The sequence below is a fragment of the Erinaceus europaeus genome, chromosome 2 (assembly GCF_950295315.1).
Source record: "Erinaceus europaeus chromosome 2, mEriEur2.1, whole genome shotgun sequence".
In the NCBI taxonomy this organism is placed as follows: domain Eukaryota; kingdom Metazoa; phylum Chordata; class Mammalia; order Eulipotyphla; family Erinaceidae; genus Erinaceus; species Erinaceus europaeus.
In genome coordinates, this window is record NC_080163.1 from 129,788,162 (window position 1) to 129,810,139 (window position 21,978).

At 39.8% G+C, this 21,978-nt stretch overlaps 1 protein-coding gene across 5 annotated transcripts in view; it reads left to right on the forward strand.

Moving 5' to 3' along the window:
* Positions 1-21,978, forward strand: part of ADAMTS18 (ADAM metallopeptidase with thrombospondin type 1 motif 18) — a 213,898-nt gene that overhangs the window by 79,216 nt on the left and 112,704 nt on the right. For all 5 annotated transcript variants that reach the window (XR_009548253.1, XM_060185133.1, XM_007516646.2 and 2 more), the window contains exons 5-10: positions 1,450-1,643; positions 1,921-2,004; positions 3,900-4,059; positions 6,005-6,110; positions 14,599-14,736; positions 16,125-16,278. Coding sequence is in view for 4 of the 5 variants with exons in the window: in XM_060185133.1 (XP_060041116.1) it covers positions 1,450-1,643; positions 1,921-2,004; positions 3,900-4,059; positions 6,005-6,110; positions 14,599-14,736; positions 16,125-16,278 (836 nt within the window). In the remaining variant the exon portion in view is untranslated. The remainder of the gene's footprint in view (positions 1-1,449; positions 1,644-1,920; positions 2,005-3,899; positions 4,060-6,004; positions 6,111-14,598; positions 14,737-16,124; positions 16,279-21,978) is intronic.

Below are 21,978 nucleotides of genomic sequence, written 5' to 3' on the forward strand. Positions count from 1 at the left end.
GACCATAATCATATTTCCTCCCTGATTACTAATGTGATCAGGTCAGAAGTCCTTACTGACCACTTACTGTATGCTACATTACAGTTTGTGTTGATGAAACAAGAGTATAGACTTAATCCATTATTCTACAGAAGCTTATATTTTGCTTAGAAAATAATATGTAAAGTATTATAATTCACATGCAAATGTAAATTCATTTCTGTAGATTTTTTTTCTTTTTGTCTCCAGGATCATTGCTGGGGCTCAGTGCCTGCACTACGAATCCACTGCTCCTGGAGGCCATTTTTTCCCATTTTGTTGCCTTGTTGTTGTTATTGTTATTGTTGCCATTGATGTTGCTGTTGGATAGGACAGAGATAAATCGAGAGAGGAGGGGAAGATAGAAAAGGGGAGAGAAAGATAGACACCTGCAGACCTGCTTCACCTCCTGTGAAGCGATGCCCCTGCAGGTGGAGAACTGGGGACTTGAACCGGGATCCTTATACCACCGATCCTTGTGCTTTGTGCCATGTGCAGTTAACCCACTGTGCTACTGCCCGCTCCCCTTCTGTTGATTTTTTTTTAACCAATAACCTAAAACAGACATTGCGTATTTTTAAAAATTACTCCAACAGTAGTTTAAGTGGTAATAGTTTTATTTTCTTTTACTTGCTCTGCCAACTAGTACTTGTTTTCTTTTACTTTCTAAAGCATTTTTGAATTGAATCCATCCATTCATCCATTTATACTTCTACTCAGTGAATATTTTTCTTTTTTTTAGTAGCTTATATACTTATTGTTACAATTTTTTATTACCAGAACTATCACTGGGGCTTGGTGCTAGCACTATATAAATCCACTGCTCCCAGGTGCCAATATTTCCTCTTTCTATTTTATTTCTATTTATTTCTATTTTATTTGATAATACCGAGAGACATTGAGAGAAGAGAGGGAGGTAGAGAGAGAGAAAAAGAAAGACATATAGACCTGCTTCATTGCTCATGAAGCTTCCTCCTTGCAGGTAGGGAGCCAGGGCTTGAGCCCTGGTCCTTGCCATGGTGACATGTGCATTCAGCCAAGTGAACCACCCACTCAGTCATATTTGCTTATTATTTTAATGAAAGAGATGCAAAGAGAAATATACAGAGATAAGAGAGAGGGTGGCAAGGGAGATCATTGATCAACTCTGGCTTATGGTAGTGCTGGGGATTGAACCTAGGACCTCATAGCCTTAGGCATGAAAGTCTTTGGCATAACCATTATGGTGCCTCCTCAGTCCCTGAATGAATCTTTCTGGACAACATTTTAGATATAAAGCCATAGGATAGAGCAGGCATGTATGACTTCACTTATCAGTAGGTTAGTGAGTATTGACTATATAGCTCACCCACTTCACATTTAGATTTCTGTCCTCCTTGCCCAGATATTCTCTACTGATATCCCTTCTAAATGTTCTTGTGTTCATTGTAGATGCCCCCAAGTCTCCCACACAGGACACCTACTTAATGTTTGATGAGTATGGGACCCTGCGGAGGCCCAGAAGAGCATCTGGAGAGAATCAAAAGGGCTTGAATGTGGAAACTCTTGTGGTGGCAGACAAGAAAATGGTGGAAAAACATGGCAAAGAGAATGTTACTACATACATCCTCACAGTCATGAACATGGTAAGGGTTGTTGTTGGCATTCCCGCATCTCTAAAACAGTGTAAAATATAGAATTTCATTGTGTGGGTTGAGTAGCCAGATGTAGTCATGTGAGTTTATTGAAAATTAAAAGTTCACTTTTAAGGAGACTGGCTTGGTTAAGTTTAATCCAAATATTTATAAATATGTTAGATTGGGTAATGGAGACAGGGACAAAAATATATTTGTCTGATTTGTACCCCCTCCCAATTTTGCAATTTAGTTTGTTTTAGTTTTATTTGATTTATTGCTCCAACAGGTTTCCAGCCTATTTAAAGATGGGACCATTGGAAGTGATATCAACATTATCGTGGTGAGCCTCATTCTTCTGGAACAAGACCCTGTAAGTGGTAAATTCTGTCTTCATTCTCTCTACTACTCAGGGCATAATTACTGAACAACTACTATGCACCAAATCATCTGCTAGTCATTAAATACTAAAAAAAAAATTAATTCAAATATGAAAATATTTTGATGCTACTCCTTAAGGAAGGTACAATATGATAGGATTATATAATCAAAAGAATTCAAACAGAATATAAATTTATATGTGCACATTTAGTATGTATGCATGTATAAATGGTGGCATGTAAATATGGTTCAGTATATAAAACATAAATGTTCTGTAGACTTCCAAAGGAAGATTCATTTGACAATAAATGGGTTTTACAAGCTATATATGCTGGATAAATATATTAAAACAAAGCCATCAGAAAATTATTATAGTAAATACATTGGCTCCCCAGCCAAGTTACTACAGATAATAAACAAGAAATTGCTGATTACCTTTGAAGTGATTACAGTGAGGTACAAGACACGGACATGAGGCAAATGATAAAACTAGAACTTACTTTCCCCCTACAGGTGGGGACCAGGGGCTTGAATCTGGGTCCTTGTGCTCTGTAGCATGTGCACTCAGCCAGGTGTGCCACTACCTTGCCCCCTGAACAGATGATTTTCCAAGTCCCCAGTTTCTTTTGCTTTTCATCTGCTATCCAAGTACTAAAGAGAATAAGGGGCTAGACAAAAGTGAATCTAACTGTTCAGGGGTGTATAGTAACAAAGGTTAACAACTTGACAAATCAGTTTTGAAAGGTAGAAAGGATGTGTGTTGTGTGACACTTTTATCTTCAGCTCACATTGACACTTTGTCCGAGAATAAGAACTGAAGTCAACAGCATTCTAGTTCATTGGTAAAGATCTTTTCTGAAAAGCACTCAACTTGACTCAAGTCAATAGTTTTTTTGTTTTATTTTTTTGCCTCCAGGCTTATCACTGGGACTGGGTGCCTGCATTACAAATCCACTGCTCCTGGAAGCTATTTTTTCCCCTTTTGTTGACCTTGTTTTTTTTATCGTTGTTGTCATTATTGTCGTTGTTGTTGTTGGATAGGACAGAGAAATGGAAAGAGGAAGGGAAGACAGAGGGGGAGAGAAAGACACCTGCAGACCTGCTTCACTGCCTGTGAAGCAACCCATCTGCAGGTGGGGAGCCAGGGGCTTGACCCGGGATCCTTAAGCCAGTCCTTACACTTCGTGCCGTGTGTGCTTAATCTCTGCGCCACCGCCCAGCCCCCCCCCCCCCAGTCAATAGTTTTAAGAAGATATTTTGAGAAATGATTATTTTAAGGAGAGATTACATCTCCCTCCTTTAAATTTTTGTAACTATTTGTCTATCCACCCACTTTTACTTGATATATGGATTATATCCTGTGATGCACCAAAATCAGTGCTGGATATTTTGAAATATGAAGCTCTCTTCTTGCATTCTTCGTGCTCCAGTGAAGAAGTCATTGACTATAGCCATCACTGATAATTAATTTCTAATCATAAGATGGCTTGATGAAGCTACCATCAATGTGGGTTGGCAAAAGGTCATCTGATAGCATGTTATTTTCTGCAGAAAAATAATTGATCATAAATTACACTGCTACACTGGTGGTGGGAACAGTGTGGAATCATAACCCTTTTTATCCTACTATTTTGTGACTCAATATTAAATCACTAATAAAAAAAGAAAACTACATTGCTAAGACACTGTAGTCACTTTACATATTGTAATCATTCACCTGAAGTGATTTTTTTTTTTTAACCATTTCTCTCAAACCTTAAATTAGGCATTTTTTCTCTACCAACCCTACCAATATGATGTTTCTCTGTTTGCCTGTACAAATGGAATGATTCAACGTTCTTATCTCTGTAACAAATTCACACTTTGATTTGTGTGGGTTTCCCATAGGTAGGATTATTGATCAACCACCATGCAGACCAGTCTCTGAACAGTTTTTGTCAGTGGCAGTCTGCTCTCATTGGAAAGAATGGCAAGAGGCATGACCATGCCATCTTACTCACGGGACTTGATATTTGTTCCTGGAAGGATGAACCATGTGACACTCTAGGTATGGTATGAACAGGGGCTGCACACACAGCCATGTTTATCCAAAGCACCTGTACGGAATTAATAGGGTGGGTGGCCCTGATGATCTTTAAAGAAGAGACCAGTTGTTTAAATTGTGACATGTACCCTTTGTGGAATAGAGAGCCTATTTACTGTAGTTATTTTCTAATTCATTCACTGACTCGGTTAGTGATGATTCAGTTGGTGAAACCGAGTCAGTTTCTTTGTTGAGGGATTAATGTTTTACAGTCGACAGTAAATGCAATAGTTTGTACATACATAGCATGTCACAGTTTTCCACATGATGATACAACCCCCACTAGGTCCTCTGCCATCATGTTTCAAGACCTGAATCCTCCCCCACAGCCCCAGAGTCTTTTACTTTGGTGCAATACACCAACTCCAGTCCAACTTCTGCTTAGTGTTTTCTCTTCTGATCTTGTTTTTCGACTTCTTCCTATGAGTGAAATGATCCCATATTCATCCTTCTGTTTCCTACTTACCTCACTTAACATGATTCCTTCAAGCTCCATCTAAGATGGACTGAAGGTTGGTGATCATTTTGGCATTAGCTAAGCCATTGAACTAGGCATATCCTGGATTACTCATTAACATTGTGACTATACAACCAGCTATCTGCAGAGAAGTTAATTGTCTCCATAGGACTTAAAACTGTGCTCATCTCATCAAAAACAGTGCTTCCTTGAAAACACCATGTATTGACACTTAAGGGTTCAGCTTCCATTTTTTTGTGTAAGACAGTGAGTAAGGATTCTACACCTTACCAATACCTTTCTACTATTTCCCATTGTGTAGGTCAGAAACTCACTTTTTGGGGATCAGTTGTGGTGACTTAGGTCAGTGCTGAGGGTGATGATGATATTGCTGGTGGCACTGAGATAGCTGCCTCCACATTGGGTTTGCAGAAGATCTAACTTCTATCATGGCAGCCAGATTATTGGGTGAATCAGCTTACAAGTGTGTATTTGATAAGAACTGGGTCTGTCAGCTTGCTCTATAAGTTATGAGCACCTGTAACTGCAAAGAAAGACAGTCAAAACTAAGCTGTAGTTTGAGCTAGAGTCAGAGACTAAATTGGGATGATTTTATAACTGCTCTTAGAAGGTAGTAGTTTGGGGAAGCAGGCATGTTTATCACATTAGAGTAAAAAGGAGAAATAGGAAGTAAACCCACATACTAGTTCTATGTTGTCTGCTTTTGAAAAAGACCAGGATTTGTGTCTTCCCTTGAAAAGAGACCTTTCACTTTGACACAAAGACACTGACTCAGCAGCCATTTTTTCCCGGTTGCTTTGATTTGTATAAAAGCATATGTCCTATTATACTTACACTGACTCCACAAGATTGTTAGGATCAATTGATGACAGTTTCTTTTAAACAACACACACACACACACACACACACACACACACACACACACACACACACACCTAAATGCAGCATTTAATTTTTTAATGAACTCTAACACATGCATGATACTCCTGAGAAGCCTCCCTACCCCCAATTTTTTTTCCTTTTGAAATTTTTGTTGGAGAACTGTTGTTTTGCAATACAATTGTTTCAGAGACAGTTTCTAATTTTCCCTATACACTTAGAGAAGGAGAAATAGGGAGGGGATGAAAGAAGAGACATTAAAGCATCACTCTATCACTCATAGAGCTCCCTGGGGCTATCCATGTGGTGCTGAGGATGGAACCAAGAGCCTCACACATGATAAGGCAACACTTCACCCACTGATTTCCAAATCCCTCCATCTATCTGTTTAGATGTCACTGAAACTTCATAGTTTCAGTGATTTCCTTGTAGCAAATTAAATGCATTAATTCATTATACTTGAACCTTACAGAACATTTTTGTGGCTATAATAAATAATCAGGTATCTGTGTGTGTGCTGTGCACTGACATTCAAAATTAATCTTTCACCAGGGTTTGCCCCCATCAGTGGAATGTGCAGTAAGTACCGAAGTTGTACCATCAATGAAGACACAGGGCTTGGCCTCGCCTTCACCATCGCCCATGAGTCAGGACATAAGTAAGTGACTTCTTGAGTCATCACTTTATAAAGAAACTGGCTGAGGGCGGTGGGGGTGTTGGGCAGTGGTGCAACTAGTAGAGCACACAAGTTACCATGTGCAAAAGGACCCAGGTTCAAGACCCCAGTCCCTACCTACAATAGGGAAGTTTCATGAAAGGTGAAGCAGTACTGCAAGTGCTCTCTTTCTCTGGGGTGGGTGGGTGGGTGGGGAGAATACAGGTCCATGAAAAATGATGAATGAAATAGTGGGGGTTGTATTGTTAAATGGGAATCTGGGGAATGTTATGCATGTAAAAAAAAAAAAAAAAAGAAGTAGAAACGCAAAGCAGAAATTGACTGAGTTTGGAGTATGGCACCAAAGTAAGAAAGCAGAAGTACACTAGAGTTTGCAGTGAGTACCTCCCTAATACTTCCTCTCCACTTTTCCAAGCTTTGGGTCCATGATTGCTCAACAATTTGTTTGGCTTTGTATGTTAACTCTCTTTTCAGTCACCAGGTTCCAGGTGTCATCAGGATGCCGGCCAGACTTCCCTGGATTGAAGACCCCACCAATGTGTCCTGGAGCTCCGCTTCCCCAGAGACCCACCCTACTAGGGAAAGAGAGAGGCAGACTGGGAGTATGGACCGACCAGTCAACGCCCATGTTCAGCAGGGAAGCAATTACAGAAGCCAGACCTTCTACCTTCTGCAACCCACAATGACCCTGGGTCCATGCTCCCAGAGGGATAGAGAATGGGAAAACTATCGGGGGAGGGGGTGGGATATGGAGATTGGGCGGTGGGAATTGTGTGGGGTTGTACCCCTCCTACCCTATGGTTTTGTTAATTAATCCTTTCTTAAATAAAAAAGAAAAAAAAATAAAAATAAATAAATAAATAAATAAAATAAATCTTTAAAAATAATAATAAGCCATGTATTAAACTACTGACAAAATAAAAAAATAATAATAAAAAGAAAACATTGACAAAACCATAGGATAAAAGGGGTACAACTCCACACAATTCCCACCACCAGACCTCCATATACTAACCCCTCCCCTGATAGCTTTCCTACTCTTTAACCCTCTGTGAGTATGGACCCAAGATCATTGTGGGATGCAGAAGGTTGAAGGTCTGGCTTCTGTAATTGCTTCCCCGCTGAACATGGACGTTGACTGGTTGATCCATACTCCCATTCTGTCTGTCTCTTTCCCTAGTGGGGAAGGGCTCTGGGGAAGGGGAGCTCCAAAGCACATTGGTGCAGTTGTCTGTCCAGGGAAGTCTGGTCATATCCTGCTAGCATCTAGAACCTGGTGACTGAAAAAAGAGTTAATATATAAAGCCAAACAAACTGTTGGACAATTATGGACCTAATGTTATGGACCTAATGGCTATAATAGTGCAGGTGAAGCATTGGGGAGTCCTCCATTTTGTAGATAGCTAGTAGGCATATTTTAGTTATATTTCAAAGGGCCTGTAGCTATACTAGTGGTTTTTTTTATTGTTTTTTTTTTTTTTGCCTGAGCCTGAAATCTGATATGCAGGTGAATCCTAATTATTGTCTGGGGAGATGATGTCATAGTTGGGAAAAGGACCAGAAAGCTGGATCAGGGAAGAGAGTAGCTCCCTAATATGGGAAACGGGTATAAATATTACTGTAAACCCCATCAATTTGATGTGATCTGGGTCCCATAATTAGCTTAGGAGCCTGTGTGGCCTCTACATCCCTCTAGATCTGAGCTCACATTCTGTGGTCATGAGTAGGAACATTTCCATGCTGCTCCAGTATCAACCCATCTTCCTCAGGTGTATCATAGAGTATGTTGTCCAGCCTCCCTTTGGAGGATAGAACATTCTCTACCATTGTTGATCCAGGTTGAGGGCAAGGTCCTATGTGAGCCCACAAAGGGGGTTATTGCATTGATCCTGATAGAGATGACCGGTAACAATGGAGAGAGGGATCTATTGGAGATCTAGGCCCATCATGTCTGTCTGGGAATCTCAGGATGCCCAGACTAGAGCCCCAGATGATGGGGTGGCCTGATAGTGACTAAAGAGTCATCATTAAAGTATGCTAGTCTCTTACCCTTATTCAGCTTTTGCAGTCCTTGCTTTGATAAGGTTAGCTTTGGAGTGACTGAGGGAAGTGAAGCTTTCTCCCTGTAGGTAGGTACCAGGGGCTTGAATCTGGACACTTGTGAACTGTAATGTGAGCACTTAGCCAGGTATGCCACTGTCAGGCCCCTTGTGTGCTTATTTTCAGAGAATTCAATTAATTTTTGAATTAGTTCTTAAAATTCCAAGAAAAATAAATCTGTTCTACAAGTATAATTTATTCTTTGATATTTTGATGCTAATTTCTCTTATACACTAAATGTGTTATCTTCAGGAAAATTGAATCATGAGTTCTTTTGTTAGTCTATAAGGGCTTTTTCTTCAAGCATTGTTTTTTCAAGCACAATAGCAGCCACTCAGCAAAATATGAATGAACTTATTTTGCTATGAATGGAGGTACAAAAATGCCCAGTTGGCATAAAAAACTCTTTGTTCAGAGCAGGAAATAACATATCTATGAATGCCTGACATGTGTCTAAATTTATTCTAGTAGTGTGACATTCAAAATAACAGGTCATGCTTTTTCAAAATAGAAGCCATTAAAAACATAATCATTTTCTTTATTAATGAATTGAAGTTACTAGCACCAAACCCAGCGTTTTAGCTGAGGAAAGCTCTCCACAGGATGCAGGGAATGAAGAGAGACATGTGTGTGTGTGTGTGGGGGGGGGTTGGAGAACAGATGTAAACTAGAATACATACTCAAATTCTAGATAGAATGGTCTTGTTGGATTAAAATTTGAAGTTGCTCTGTTCAACTCTGGCTTTTTGCAGTTCAGAATCTGGGGCCTCAAACATACAAGTCTTTTATTCTACCAATTCCTCTAGCTTATAGTTCTTAGAATTCCATTTTGAAACAGAGAATTCATGAAATTTTGATGACTATGTGCTAAAGAAATTGAAAATTCTCTTTTAAAGTGTTGTTAAATCCAAGAAGATTTGAATTTTTTTCTTTTGTATTAGTAATTTAATATTGATTTACAAAACTATAAGATAACAGGAGTATAATTCCATACCTTTCCCAACATCAGAGTTCTGTGTCCCATTCCCTTCGTTAGAAACTGCAACAGTTCTCCCAAGGTCACAGAAATGGGTTAGCTATTATTGCTGTACCTATCTATCTAGATTTTGTATATTTGCCCATTTTTTTCAGTGGTCTTGCATTCTTCCTTTCTAAGTCATGCCTACACCTACTACTACTTCTGAGTGTTCTTCCTTTCCTTTTTCCTCTTCTCTCTCTGGACCTGATGGAATTGGAGTTCAGAGTCCTCTTGCCGTCTTCCCATAGAATTTCTCCCCCTCTGGGGTTATGGACCAAAATTCTTTATGGAGTACAGAAAGTAGAAGTTCTGGCTTCTCTAATACCTTCTCTGCTGGACATGGGTCAGTCCATCCTGTTTCTATCTTTCCTTACTTGGGTAGGGTTCTGAAGAGGTAAGGTCCTAGGGCACATTGGTGAGGTTGTCTGCCCATGGAGTTCAGAATGGAATCATAGTAGTATATGCCACTTGGTGACTGAAAGAAAATAAGATAAAAAAGCAGAATAAAATGCTTAATAAACAAAAGCCAAAAAGTAGGAATAGAGCAGATAAGAATAGGGATCTTAGGGAAAGAATCTAGGAAGTCTAAGGTATGTTCCTAGGGGCCAGTGACTTTAATAATTTTTGCTTGATCTTGATAGCTAACATGGAGGTGGACTACAATTATTGTCTGGGAAGATGGTGTTAGAGTTGATAATAGGGCTATAAAGCTGGTCTAGGATAGAGAGCAGCTCCCAAATTTAAAGAAAATATATACATACAGTTAAATGTTTACCACATAAGTCTGATCCAGGGGATATGGATATATATATATATATATATATATATATATATATATATATATATATATACATATATATATATATATATATATATATATATTTTTTAGCACAGGAGCCTATGTGACCTCTGAATCCCTGTCAGTCTGTGCTCATAGTCCATGGTCACAGCTGTTAACATTCTAGGCTACATTCATTTCAGGACCAGTCTTCCCTAAGTGGCAGAGTAGGATGATCCAGCCTCCCTTTGGAGAGTGAGGCAATTTCTACCAAGTCAGTATTAGATTTATGGAGTCTGGCCTCAAAGAACATTAACATTTTTTAAAATCAAAATTTTATGATGGGCCAGCATGGCTCATTTTGTTAGTGTGCTGCTTTGCCATGTAGCAACCCAGGTTCAAGCCCAACCCCCACAGTATAGAAGGAAGCTTCAGATGTTGTGGTCTCTTTCACTCTTAGCCTCTCTATCTCTGTCTAAAAATATACATGTATATATTTTTTTAATTTCAGTCATGATTTTCCTACCACCATAGGGCACCAGTATAGTGTTAATTACCTTTCCCTGTCTGAGTTAAAACTTCAATGTCTTCCCAGCATCTTCACATCTAGGACCCTTTCACCTTTCACCAGTGTTTTGTGCATATTTCTTGAAGTCTCTGGTTCTACAGATACATTTAGGAAGGGTGTCCCACAAACAAACCCATTTAGTTGCCAGACTAGAACTGAATTGGGCAGAGTGGCATGATGTGAGCAAGTGTTTTCCCTTGAGCATATATATATATGGAGAACAGTAAATACCAGACTTTGGATCTGTGGCTTGACAATACATTCAGTGCTGTCTGTACCTGACTGTGCTGCCTTCCTGGTTGGTCTCCCTGTCAAAAGGGAAGGAAGGCTGGGAAAGTGGCTCCATTATAGACATGGGTCACAGCAAAATCACATCAATGGTTATAATTGTTTAATATAAGCTTCCTTTATATGATAGCATCTTTATTTCCATAGGGATCATAACTACCTTTTTAAAAAATGTATTTACTTATTTTTAATTACCTTTTATTAAGATAAAATGCATAGTAATCTTTGTTATTGCTTTGTAATGATGCCAATAACACTTTGTCAAAATGTTATTTTGCCTTTATTAACTTTGATAATACACAGAATTCATTTTTCCTTGTTTTTAATTTATTTATTGGGGGATTAATGTTTTATAGTTTACAGTAAGCACAATAGTTTGTATGTGCATAACATCAGTTTCCCACACAACAGTGCAACTCCCACTAAGTCCTCTGCCATTCTGTTCCAGGACCTGAACTCTAACCCCACCCATGCCAGAATCTTTTATTTTGGTGCAATACAAGATCAGCAGAGCTTGGACTGGAGTTGGTGTATTGCACCAAAGTAAAAATGTATGTTTACTTTCTCAGAGAGAGCGAGCGAGCCAGAGCACTGCTCAGCTCTAGCTTATGGTGGTGCAGGAGACTGAGCCTGGGACCTCAGAGCTAGAGGCATGAAAGTCTTTGGCATAACCATTATACTATTTGCCCAGCCCAGATGTATTCTTAAGAAGCAAAACTTTATCATTTTAAATCATCAAGTTAGGCTCCATATAAATTAACAAACAAAATTGACAAAAACTTCATGTCCCTCTACCCTTGTCTCCACAGAAAACTCACAAAGGTTTTTTTTTTTTTTAATGTGGTGATTTTGTTTTTTAATCTGTGACCAAAGTAGCTTATTATCCTATTCCCTACTGTAATGGAGTCTAAAATAAATGGTGTGTTTTGTTATGTTGTGTTGTGTTGTGTGTGTTATATACATTAATGTCCCATTAATTCTAGCTGCCTGACAATTGGGAATCATTTAAATGTAAGACACACAATATCTAAAAAATGAGGCATCAACAAATATTTTTACTCTGAAATGACTAGAACTTTCTATAGTGTAATGGGATACACCAAGCCATAAAAATGCTGCACTGAAAAAAATCCCTTCAGAGCAGAGACAGATCTCACTTGTTTTGGGTGTGTGCTTTGCTATGTGGGCAGTCCAGCTTCAAACCCTCACACCACAGGAGAGTGCCACAATCCCAAGAAGCAGTCTCCTGGTTATATAGTGTCTCTCCTTCCCTGTCTCTGAAAGAATAAGTTGGTCAGATTAGTAAAATTGCTCATGTGTGAGACTCAGGCTCCACAAAGAGAGGGAGAGATATATCCTTCCACGTATTTAACAGATAGCTTCAACCATACTTTAAAAAAATGTTTATGATTATGAGTGTGTTTAGTTCTTTTTTAGGTTTATTTTTAAATATTTATTTGTTTATATATTTATCTTCTTTGTTGGGGGATTAATAATTTACAGAAAAATACAGTAATTTGTATATGTATAACATTTCTCAGTTTTCCACATTTCCATTCAATACCTACTAGGTCTTCCTCTGCCATCATGTTCCAGGACCTGAACCCTCCCCCCCACCCTAGAGTCTTTTACTTTGGTGCAATACACCAAGCACAGTCTAAGTTCTGCTTTGTGTTTTTCCTTCTGTCCTTATTTTTCAACTTCTGTGTAGAGAGATCATCCAACATTCATCCTTCTCTTTCTGACTTAACTCACTTATCACAGTTTCTTCAAGCTCCATCCAAGATGAGGTGAAGAAGGTTAATTCACCATTTTTAATAACTGAGCAGTATTCCATTGCATATATACCACAACTTGTTCAGCCAACGAGTGTTTAGTTCTAATCAGCATTCACGATGTCAGTTAATAAATTAATGTTTATTAGAATTTGCATGTCATACTGGCCTTATATAAATGAATAGTTAATAAAAACTTAGAGTCAGTTTACTCTCAACCATTTATCCTAGGGTTATGAATTATGGCAAGAAATGAATTTTGGGATTTGAAATTAAAAGCTGAGTGGTGAGCACTCATAGCACCATGCACCAGGACCCAGGCTTGAGTTCCTGCTTCCCACCTACACAGGGAAACTTCATAAGCAGTGAAGCAGTGCCACCAATGGCTCTCATTTTTCTCCCCTCCCCCACCTGTGGGGGTGAGGGAGATAGTATGATGGTCATATAAAGAGAGAGAGAGGAAAAAAAAAGAAAGAAAGAAAGAGAGGAAGGAAGAAAGAAAGAGGAAACGAAAATAGAAAAAGGACCACCACCCCCCTTCTAGGAAACTGTGAGCCCCAGATAAAACTCTAGTGGGACAAGTGAAAAAGGGAAAAGAAAAAAAAAAAATTAACTTTTACATCTCTTCAGTGTAGTTTGTAAATCATTTTTTAAAATTAGTATTAGTGATTTCATAATGACTGACAAGATTGTGGGATAAGAGGGGTGAAGCATGCCCAGGTGGTACTCCTGTTGATTAGGTTGGGGTCAGCAGATGCAGTGTCAGTTGGTATGAATTGAGAGAAGCATGTAGGAAAGTGAGCTCCACCCTAGAGGTTCCAGGACTAGGGAAATAATAGGCTCTATAGAGGAAGTGGGAGGTTCCTGATGTCTTATGGTTTAAGAAGGCAATAGACAGTTATTGCTATAATCAAATTATTTGTCGGGGATGAAGGGTACAATTCCATACAATTCCCACCATCAGAGTTCCACATCCTGTTGCCTCCATTGGAAGCTTTCCTATTATTTATCCCTCTAGGAGTATGAACCAAAGATCTTTATGGGGTGCAATAGGTCGGAGGTCTGGCTTCTGTAATAGCTTCTCTACTGGACATGGGCATTGACAGGTTGATCCATACCCCCATGCTGTTTCTGTCTTTCCCTAGTGGGGTAGGGCTCTGGGAAGGTGGGGTTCTAGGACACATTGGTGAGATCATCTTCCCAGGGAAATTAGGTTGGTCTCATGGTAGCATCTGCAAGTTGGTGGCAGAAAAAGCATTAAGATATAAAGCAGAACATTTTTTTTTTTTTAATAATCAGGAACCTAAAGGTAAGAATAGAGCAGATGATATTTGGGTTCTCCATTTTGGAAAAAGCTAGGAAGTCTACTTTAGCTTTCTTCCAAAGGGCCCATGACTTTACTCATTTTTGCCTGAGCCTGACAGCTAACATACAGGTAGGCTAAAGGTATTATCTGGGGAGAGAGTGTCAGAATTAGGAATAGGACTAGAAAGCTGGATCAGTCCAAATTTTATTTTTAACCCTTAAAATATATAGTCTATCAACCTTTGATTTTGTGACCAGGACATAATATGACATTTCTGAGCTTTTTCTTGAAGAACAAAGTTTCAAACTTTAAAAAGTGATTTGTTTATTAAAGAGAGAAACACCAGAACACCACTCAGCTTTGGCATTTGCAATTCCAGGGATTTGGTGATGCAAGTCCTGTTTTCTGTCTCTCAGCTGTCTCCCTAGCTCAGTCCTGAGCATTCTTTAAAATCTCCTGAGTGAATTTTACATTATTTCATATAGGAATTCAGTTTTGTCTTTTATATATATATAATTTCAGTAACCCTGTCTTCTCACTTGAGCTTATTTATCTTCAATGCACTTTTCTTTTCTCTGGTTATAATTTGGGAAATGGACTGACAGAAACCATTTTATTTCTTTTTCTTCTGTTCCAGCTTTGGCATGGTTCACGATGGTGAGGGTAATCCCTGTGGGAAGGTTGAAGGTAGCATCATGTCTCCCACACTCATGGGAAACAATGGGCTGTTTTCCTGGTCCTCATGTAGCCGTCAAGACCTCCAGAAATTTCTTAGGTAAGATGGAAAATCTAGAGGTATTTCCAGGCATATTAAGTTGATAGAGAAAACTCCAGTTGTTGTGAAAGAAACTACTAAGTGGAAATGTTTGGTAATTCAATGAGCAGGAAAGTTTATAAATTCCCATGTTAATGCCGATGATATTGTCATCTAATATCACAACTCTAGGTATATAGAGATAGATATTCATTCACTCATTCAGTGCTCACAGCAATTCTATTATTATCCTCATTCTAGAGTTGAGATTTTTTTTTAAGATAACCAAGTTATTTAAGGACCTATAATAGCTCATTAAGTTGCAAACGGATTTGAATTAGATCTGTGCTCCTACCTCTCCTTTGGCTCTCAAAACCTGCTAGATATGTTATAATTCTATTGTGACTAAAATTGCCACCAGGATTATTGCTGGAGCTCAATGCCTGCATGACAAATCCAGCAGTCCTGGTGACCGTTTTTTTCCTTCTTTCCCCTCTTTCTTTCTTTTTCTTTTTGTTTTTTGTTTTTGATAGAATAGCAACAGAGAGAAATTGAGAGGAAGTGGAAATAGAAAGGGAGGGGAGGAGGGAAAGAGAGAGAGAGAGAAAAAGGGAGAGACATACAGTAAGAGACAGTCCACAGTGACTTACCACAGAGGTAAGTCTTCCCTAGTGTAATGGAGACTAGGCTCTACCTGAGTTGTGCACATGGCAAAGTGGTCATCTTATCAAATGAGCTATCTCACTGGCTTGATACATTTATTTATTTAGCCACATCACTGCATACTATGTTCACAGAATAAATAGTAGACTCAGCTTGGTGGGTTAAATAGAAATATGACAGACCAAGTGATGTCCCAAGCTTGGACAGACTTTTTGTAACTGATGAGTTCTTTTATAGAAACAAATATCATACTACTTCTAGTCTATGAGTAGGGGCTTGAAATAATAGAATTATTTGAGTTTAAAACATCTTTAATTATGGCCTTATTATCTGTAAGGACTTTATAGTAATAGCATGACTTTCAACTCCACAAAGCCAGGCAAGATTTCTGCCTGGTTTATTTTGTATCTATAGTGCTTAACATAATGCTCAGTCACTATTTGTTGGCTGTGGTTTAATAAAGACTGTTGGGGAAAGGTTTCAAATATGCTGACCTTTCTTATCTCCAGCAGGCCAGAATAGCTTTCCTTCCAGTGCTATGTAAGGGCATTGGTAACTGTGGAGATTCCATCCTTTTAGACAGGACAGAGGTTTATTGGAGTAAATATTTAGTTGATTTTAAGCATTTACTTATTTCTTCAGCCATGCTAAATGTCTTTTTTGGTAAATGCATTCAGGATGTGTTGTTGTATGTGGACCGATCACTGATAAATACAGGAATTAATAAGTACATTTTATCACTGCAGTACACCTCAGGCTGGGTGTCTGGTGGATGAGCCCAAGCAAACAGGACAGTATAAATATCCGGACAAACTCCCAGGACAGATTTATGATGCGGACACACAGTGCAAGTGGCAATTTGGAGCAAAAGCCAAGCTCTGCACCTTTGACTTTGTAAAGGTACGTGGGCTTGTGATTTCAAACTTACATTAAGATTCCACAGCGTGTCCATGTACCTCACAGAAATGTAAACATTTGGTTTGCTTAGGCCAAAGGTTAGAGTCTGGGTTAACTCTCAATGTCATTTGTTTGGCATGATAATTAAGTGGCAATTTTATTGTCTATGAATTCTGCAGGCTTATCCCTCTAGACCATGTCTGGTTTAAATACCACCTGACTGCTTTTCTTGCATGAACATTCCTCCCCTATAGACAAAGACTTTCTCACAAGTAGTAAATCTGAGTACAATGGCTTTTACCTGCTTGTCATTGTGTCATTGTTGTGTTCGTGTTCTCTTTTACTGTAGTATGTCCAGTACCATCACCACAGCTAAATACTTGCACATGCTCTTCACAGTGCCTGAATGCTATTGTTGGCAGCCAGCTTTTCAATGTAAATCTTCCAGGAGCAGCTTGAGTCATCTCATAGGATTTCTGGGGATAAGTGTTTCATTCAATAGTGTGAGAAAGCTAGATGGGATAAACAAAAGCCCAGGATGGATAAATGAGGAAGTAATGTCCCAGCTGGACAGGAATTATATCACTGGAAATCACAGTATCACTGGAAAACAGGATTAAATTTATCATTGTCAGGCTTCACTGCTTTGAACTGACTTTCTTTTTTTTTTTAGACTTTTGTTTTTATTGTGGGGGGGGTGGTTAATGGCTTACAGTAAATACAGTGATTGATATGTGTGTAAATTTTTTCAATTTCCTGCAAAACACTCTCACCCCCTGTCTAGGTAGTCTTCCACCATTATTAACCACGACCTGAAAGACCCCCAACCCCACCTGGAGTCTTTGATTTAGTGCAGTACACAGTCCAAGTCCTGCTTTGTGTTTCTGTTCTTATTTCTCACCTTCTCTCTATCACTGGGATCATCCAATATTCATTATTCTCTTTCTGACTTATCTCACTTAACATGATTCCTTCAAGTTCCATTGAAGGTGAGGTGAAGGTGAATTCATCATTTTTAACAGCTGAGTAGTATTCCATTGTGTATACATACCACAACTTTCCAAGCCACTCATCTCTTGTTGGACACCTACATTGATGTATAACATTCTTTTTTTAAAATATTTATTTATTCCCTTTTGTTGCCCTTGTTGTTTTATTGTTGTACTTACTGTTTTTGTTATTGTTATTGAGGTAGTCATTGTTGGATATGACAGAGAGAAATCGAGAGGGGGGAAGACGGAGGGGGATAGAAAGATTGACACCTGCAAACCTGCTTCACGCCTGTGACGCCTGTGAAGTGACTCCCCTACAGGTGGGGAGCCGGGGCTCGAACCAGGATCCCTATGCGGTTCCTTGTGCCTTGCGCCACGTGTGCTTAACCCGCTGTGCTACCGCCCGACTCCCGATGTATAACATTCTCATAGGAGTGAAATATCTCATTGTTTATTCATTTGCGTTTCACTGACAGTCAGTGACTTGGAATATTTTTTTATACATCTGTTGGCCTTTTGGATCTCTTCTTTTGTGAATATCTGTATTCTCTCTCAACTTTTGATGGGATTTTGGCGATTTCTTTATATATTTTGGTTATTAACCTTTTGTCTGATGTGTGGCTTATTAAGATTTACTCTCATTCTCTAAGGAGTCTTTGCTTTGGTGGTGATTTATTTTGCTGTTCAGAAGCTTTTCAATTGGATATAGTCCCATTAGTTTATTTTTGTTTTCCTTGCAATTGGACTTGAGTTATTGAAGATAACCTATAACATTAGATGGGAAAGAGTTCTCCCAACATATTCCTCCAAATATTTGAAAGTTTCTTGTCTACCATCCAAGTCCTTGATTCATTTGGAGTTTACTTATGTATGCAGTGAAATTTTTAACCGGAGCACTTCTCAAATCTGCCTTAAAGGGTGCTAAGAATTGAACCTAGAGATTTAGAGCTTCAAGCATGAAAGTTTGTTTTTGTTTGTTTGTTTTTGCATAACCTATTTGCTGCATTCCTAGCGCTAAAGCAGAATTTTTTAAATAGAGACAGAAATTGAGAGGAAAGGGGAGAGGAAAACACCTGTAGCACTACTTCATTGTTTATGAAGTTTTCCCCAAAGCAAGATCATTTTTTAAGTTTTTTTTAAAAAATTTATTTATTTTCACTTTTGTTGCTCTTGTTGTTTTATTGTTGTAGTTGTTGTTGTTGTTGATGATGTCATTGTTGTTGGATAGGAAAGATGGAGAGAGCAGGAGAAGACAGAGAAGGGAAGAGAAAGATAGACACCTGCAGACCTGCTTCACCGCCTGTGAAGCGACTCCCTTGCAGGTGGGGAGTTGATGGCTTGAACTGGGATCCTTACTCTGGTTCTTGCACTTTGCACCACGTGCACTTAACCTGCTGTGCTACCGCCAGACTCCCAGCAAGATACTTTTTAAGTTGATTTACTTTTAGCATCAAAAGAGAAATATTCCTACATACCTGTATGTATGGGAATATTGAAGGTTTAGCAAGCCTCTTTCTCCCCATTCCTGCTCTTCTCTTATTCCTCTCTTTTTCTCACTTCTTCTTCCTCACCACCACCTAATACCACCACCACCATTACAGTTATCAGTAAGAGCCAACATCAGTCTTAGTAGTGCAAAATCTACCTCTGTTCCACATAAGGCTTTCTATTTAGAAACTAGCTGTACTTTTTCTCATCTAAAACAGAAATCCAGAAACCTTTGAAGTAAGAACACAACCACATTTTACCTGAATTCTAAAGAAAGTATCAGTTTTGTCCAAAGTCACACAATTTTTCAATGTCAGAAGCTAAACAGAATACATTCCCTACTTTAATGTTAAGCTTCCTTCTCCCTGTTGACTCAAACCAGTGCTTCCTCAATTTCAGAATGTCAGCATTAACAATCACATTGCAGTTCAGTTACTGTATTTTCAGAAATCAACCCACTTGAAAAACATACACCCAATTCTAAGAAATAACTTCTAAATCACAGCTTTGATATGGGATTTCCGTTTTTCCTAATTCGATTTAAATGTATAGCTATCAGAAATGTTTATCCATAATGCCATACAGAACCTCACTTTGATACATGAACCTCACTTTGGCAAATACTGGCATGTTATGTGTATAAATTAATAAGTTCACAACCATTTTTAATCGCTTGTTAGGATGGCACTTTTGGCATTCACTTAATGAATTCATTTACTTAACTAAAAAGGTTTGTCTGCTAATTTTGTCTCCTGCTCACTTCATTTTGAAAAGATTCAACAGCTTGTTCATACAGTAGTCAAATGTTGATGAAGCATTTACTAATGAGTTTGGTCTTCTTAGGATGAAAGCTTCCTGGCAGGGGTAGATAGCATAATGGCTATGCAAAGAGGCTCTCATGCCTGAGGCTCTGAAATCCCAGGTTCAATCCCCCACACACCACCATAAACCAGAACTGAACACTGCTCTGGTTAAAAAAGGGTGGGGTGGGGTAGGTAGTGGCACACCAGATTAAGTGCACATAGTATGAAGTGCAAGGACCAACACAAGGATCCCAGTTCGAACCCCCAGCACCTGCGGGAGGAGGGGGAGTCACTTCATAAGCAGTGAAGCAGGTCTGCAGGTTTATATCTTTCTACTCCCTCCCCCCCCAGTCTTCACCTCCTCTCTGTTTCTCTCTGTCCTATCCAATAACAATAGCAGCAATAGCAGCAGCAATAACAATGGAAAAAGATGGCTTCCAGGAGCAGTGGATTTGTAGTGTAGGCACCAAGCCCCAGCAATAACCCAAAACAAAAACAAAAGAAATAAAAACATAAGAAATAAAAGGTTCCAAGATTATAATTGAGGTTCCTAAAGGTGCCTAAAGGTATCAACACTCTTTCATATCATGCAGTTAACAGATGTTTGGAGGGCAATGTTGTTAAAATTCAGAGGCTCCAGCAGGCCGGGCTAGCTTCACGGGCAGGTAACAGAGACGACCAGAGACATACGGCTGGGCAGGGAAGCTGTATTTCTTTATTCAGGAACAATGATTCATAAACTAACCCAAACTAATCACCAAACAGAACTCTCTTGCCTCCTTCCCCTGCAGCGGCGCCAAGCACTCTCGAACTCTGGGACTCTGGAACTCTCTCGGGGTTCCTTGGGGCAGGGACAAGTGGGCCCGCGAAAAGTAGCAGGACTGAACCAATTTTCTTGGCAGGAGGAGAGCATACAACAATTCCCCCTTTTCTTTTTAACTAGATGACCACAGTATCAGGGGTGTGGGGTGAACAGAAACCTATATCGTACAGGCATTTTTTAAAAAAAGAAACTGGCACAAACATGGAGAAACATGTAAGCAAGTAACAAGAACCATTGTGCTGCCAAGGGAAGGCTTGAGGGGGCCATTTTTTTGCCTCTGTGGGCAAAACTTTATCAGCTTAAAAAAAAACATTTTCTGCCTCTGGGGGGTGTACTTGTCTCAACAGACATTTGCATGGGAGCAGGGAACGGCCTAGAGTTCCAAAGGCAGCTGGCTGCAATTTACTTACTATGAAACAAAACTTGTTATTAGCATAACCATAGCGCAATCTAATGTTTCTAATAGAGAAGGAATTTGAGACTTTTACATATCAACAACGTCTTTTTAACCTTTTGTTATACTCATTCAAGATGGAGACACACCCTAGGTGTGTGCAGGAAAGAAAACCTCAGGCATGAGAATAATTAGCATAGCCATTGTGCAATCTACCATTTCTAATAGAGAAGGTAATCGAGAGTTTTACAGATCAACAAGTCTATTTAACCTTTTGTTACACCCATTCAAGATGGAGACACACCCTAGGTGTGCGCAGGTCTTGTTTAGACCAACTTAGTTAAAATATATTGATTGTTAACTAATTTTTACCTCAGACTTTAAATGAAAGTTAATTTTATCTTTATGAGAATTACGTCGAAAACCTTTTTCATTTAACTTTGTCTAGTAAGAATTTAGCCTTAAAGTTACTGTTTACCAAACTTTAAACACACACATAAACATGGTCATTAATACACAAGGAGAGAAACCTTTGTTATGAAGACATGTCATTTTAAACACGAATTTAGATGTGTACTGTCTTAGTTGTTGGGGGGGGTCACCATCCGGAGGTGGCCTACCGCGCAACTCCACTTCTAGAAATTGCAGGTTGCAATCTCTGCACAAATCTCTGTGTACTCCAGCTTGTCTGCCTTCAGACCGGAGCTGGAGATCTCGGCCAGGATGCCCAGTTTCGGCAGGGAGCCTGGGGGGTCTGGGAGGTCCGGGATCTGTATAGAATTCATAGCACATGGGCGGGCGGGCCAGCCATGCAGAAGTCGCGGGCCGAGGTGCCCAGGGGTGGCGGCCATGATAGGCCGCCGCGGCCCTGCCCCATGGCCCTGCCATGTCTGCTGTCCTGCTCGCAGTGGCTGAGTAGCGTGGAGGGATCACGCGTCCAGTGCCCTGCCATGAGGTGGAGAGCCGGCTCCTGTGGGCTGGCCTGCGTGTTGGCATTGGGCTCCTGTGTGTTGGCATCGGGCTCCAGCATGTTGGCATCGGACTCCAGCGTGGTGGCATCGGGCTCCTGAGTGCTGGCGTCGTCGGGCTCCTGTGTGCTAATGTCGGGCTCCTGCGGGCTGCGGGGCTGCGGGCGCGGTGCGTGGGGTTGTCTGGGCGCAGCCGGCTGGCTGGCTGCTCCACCAGGTGGAAAAGGCAGCTCCG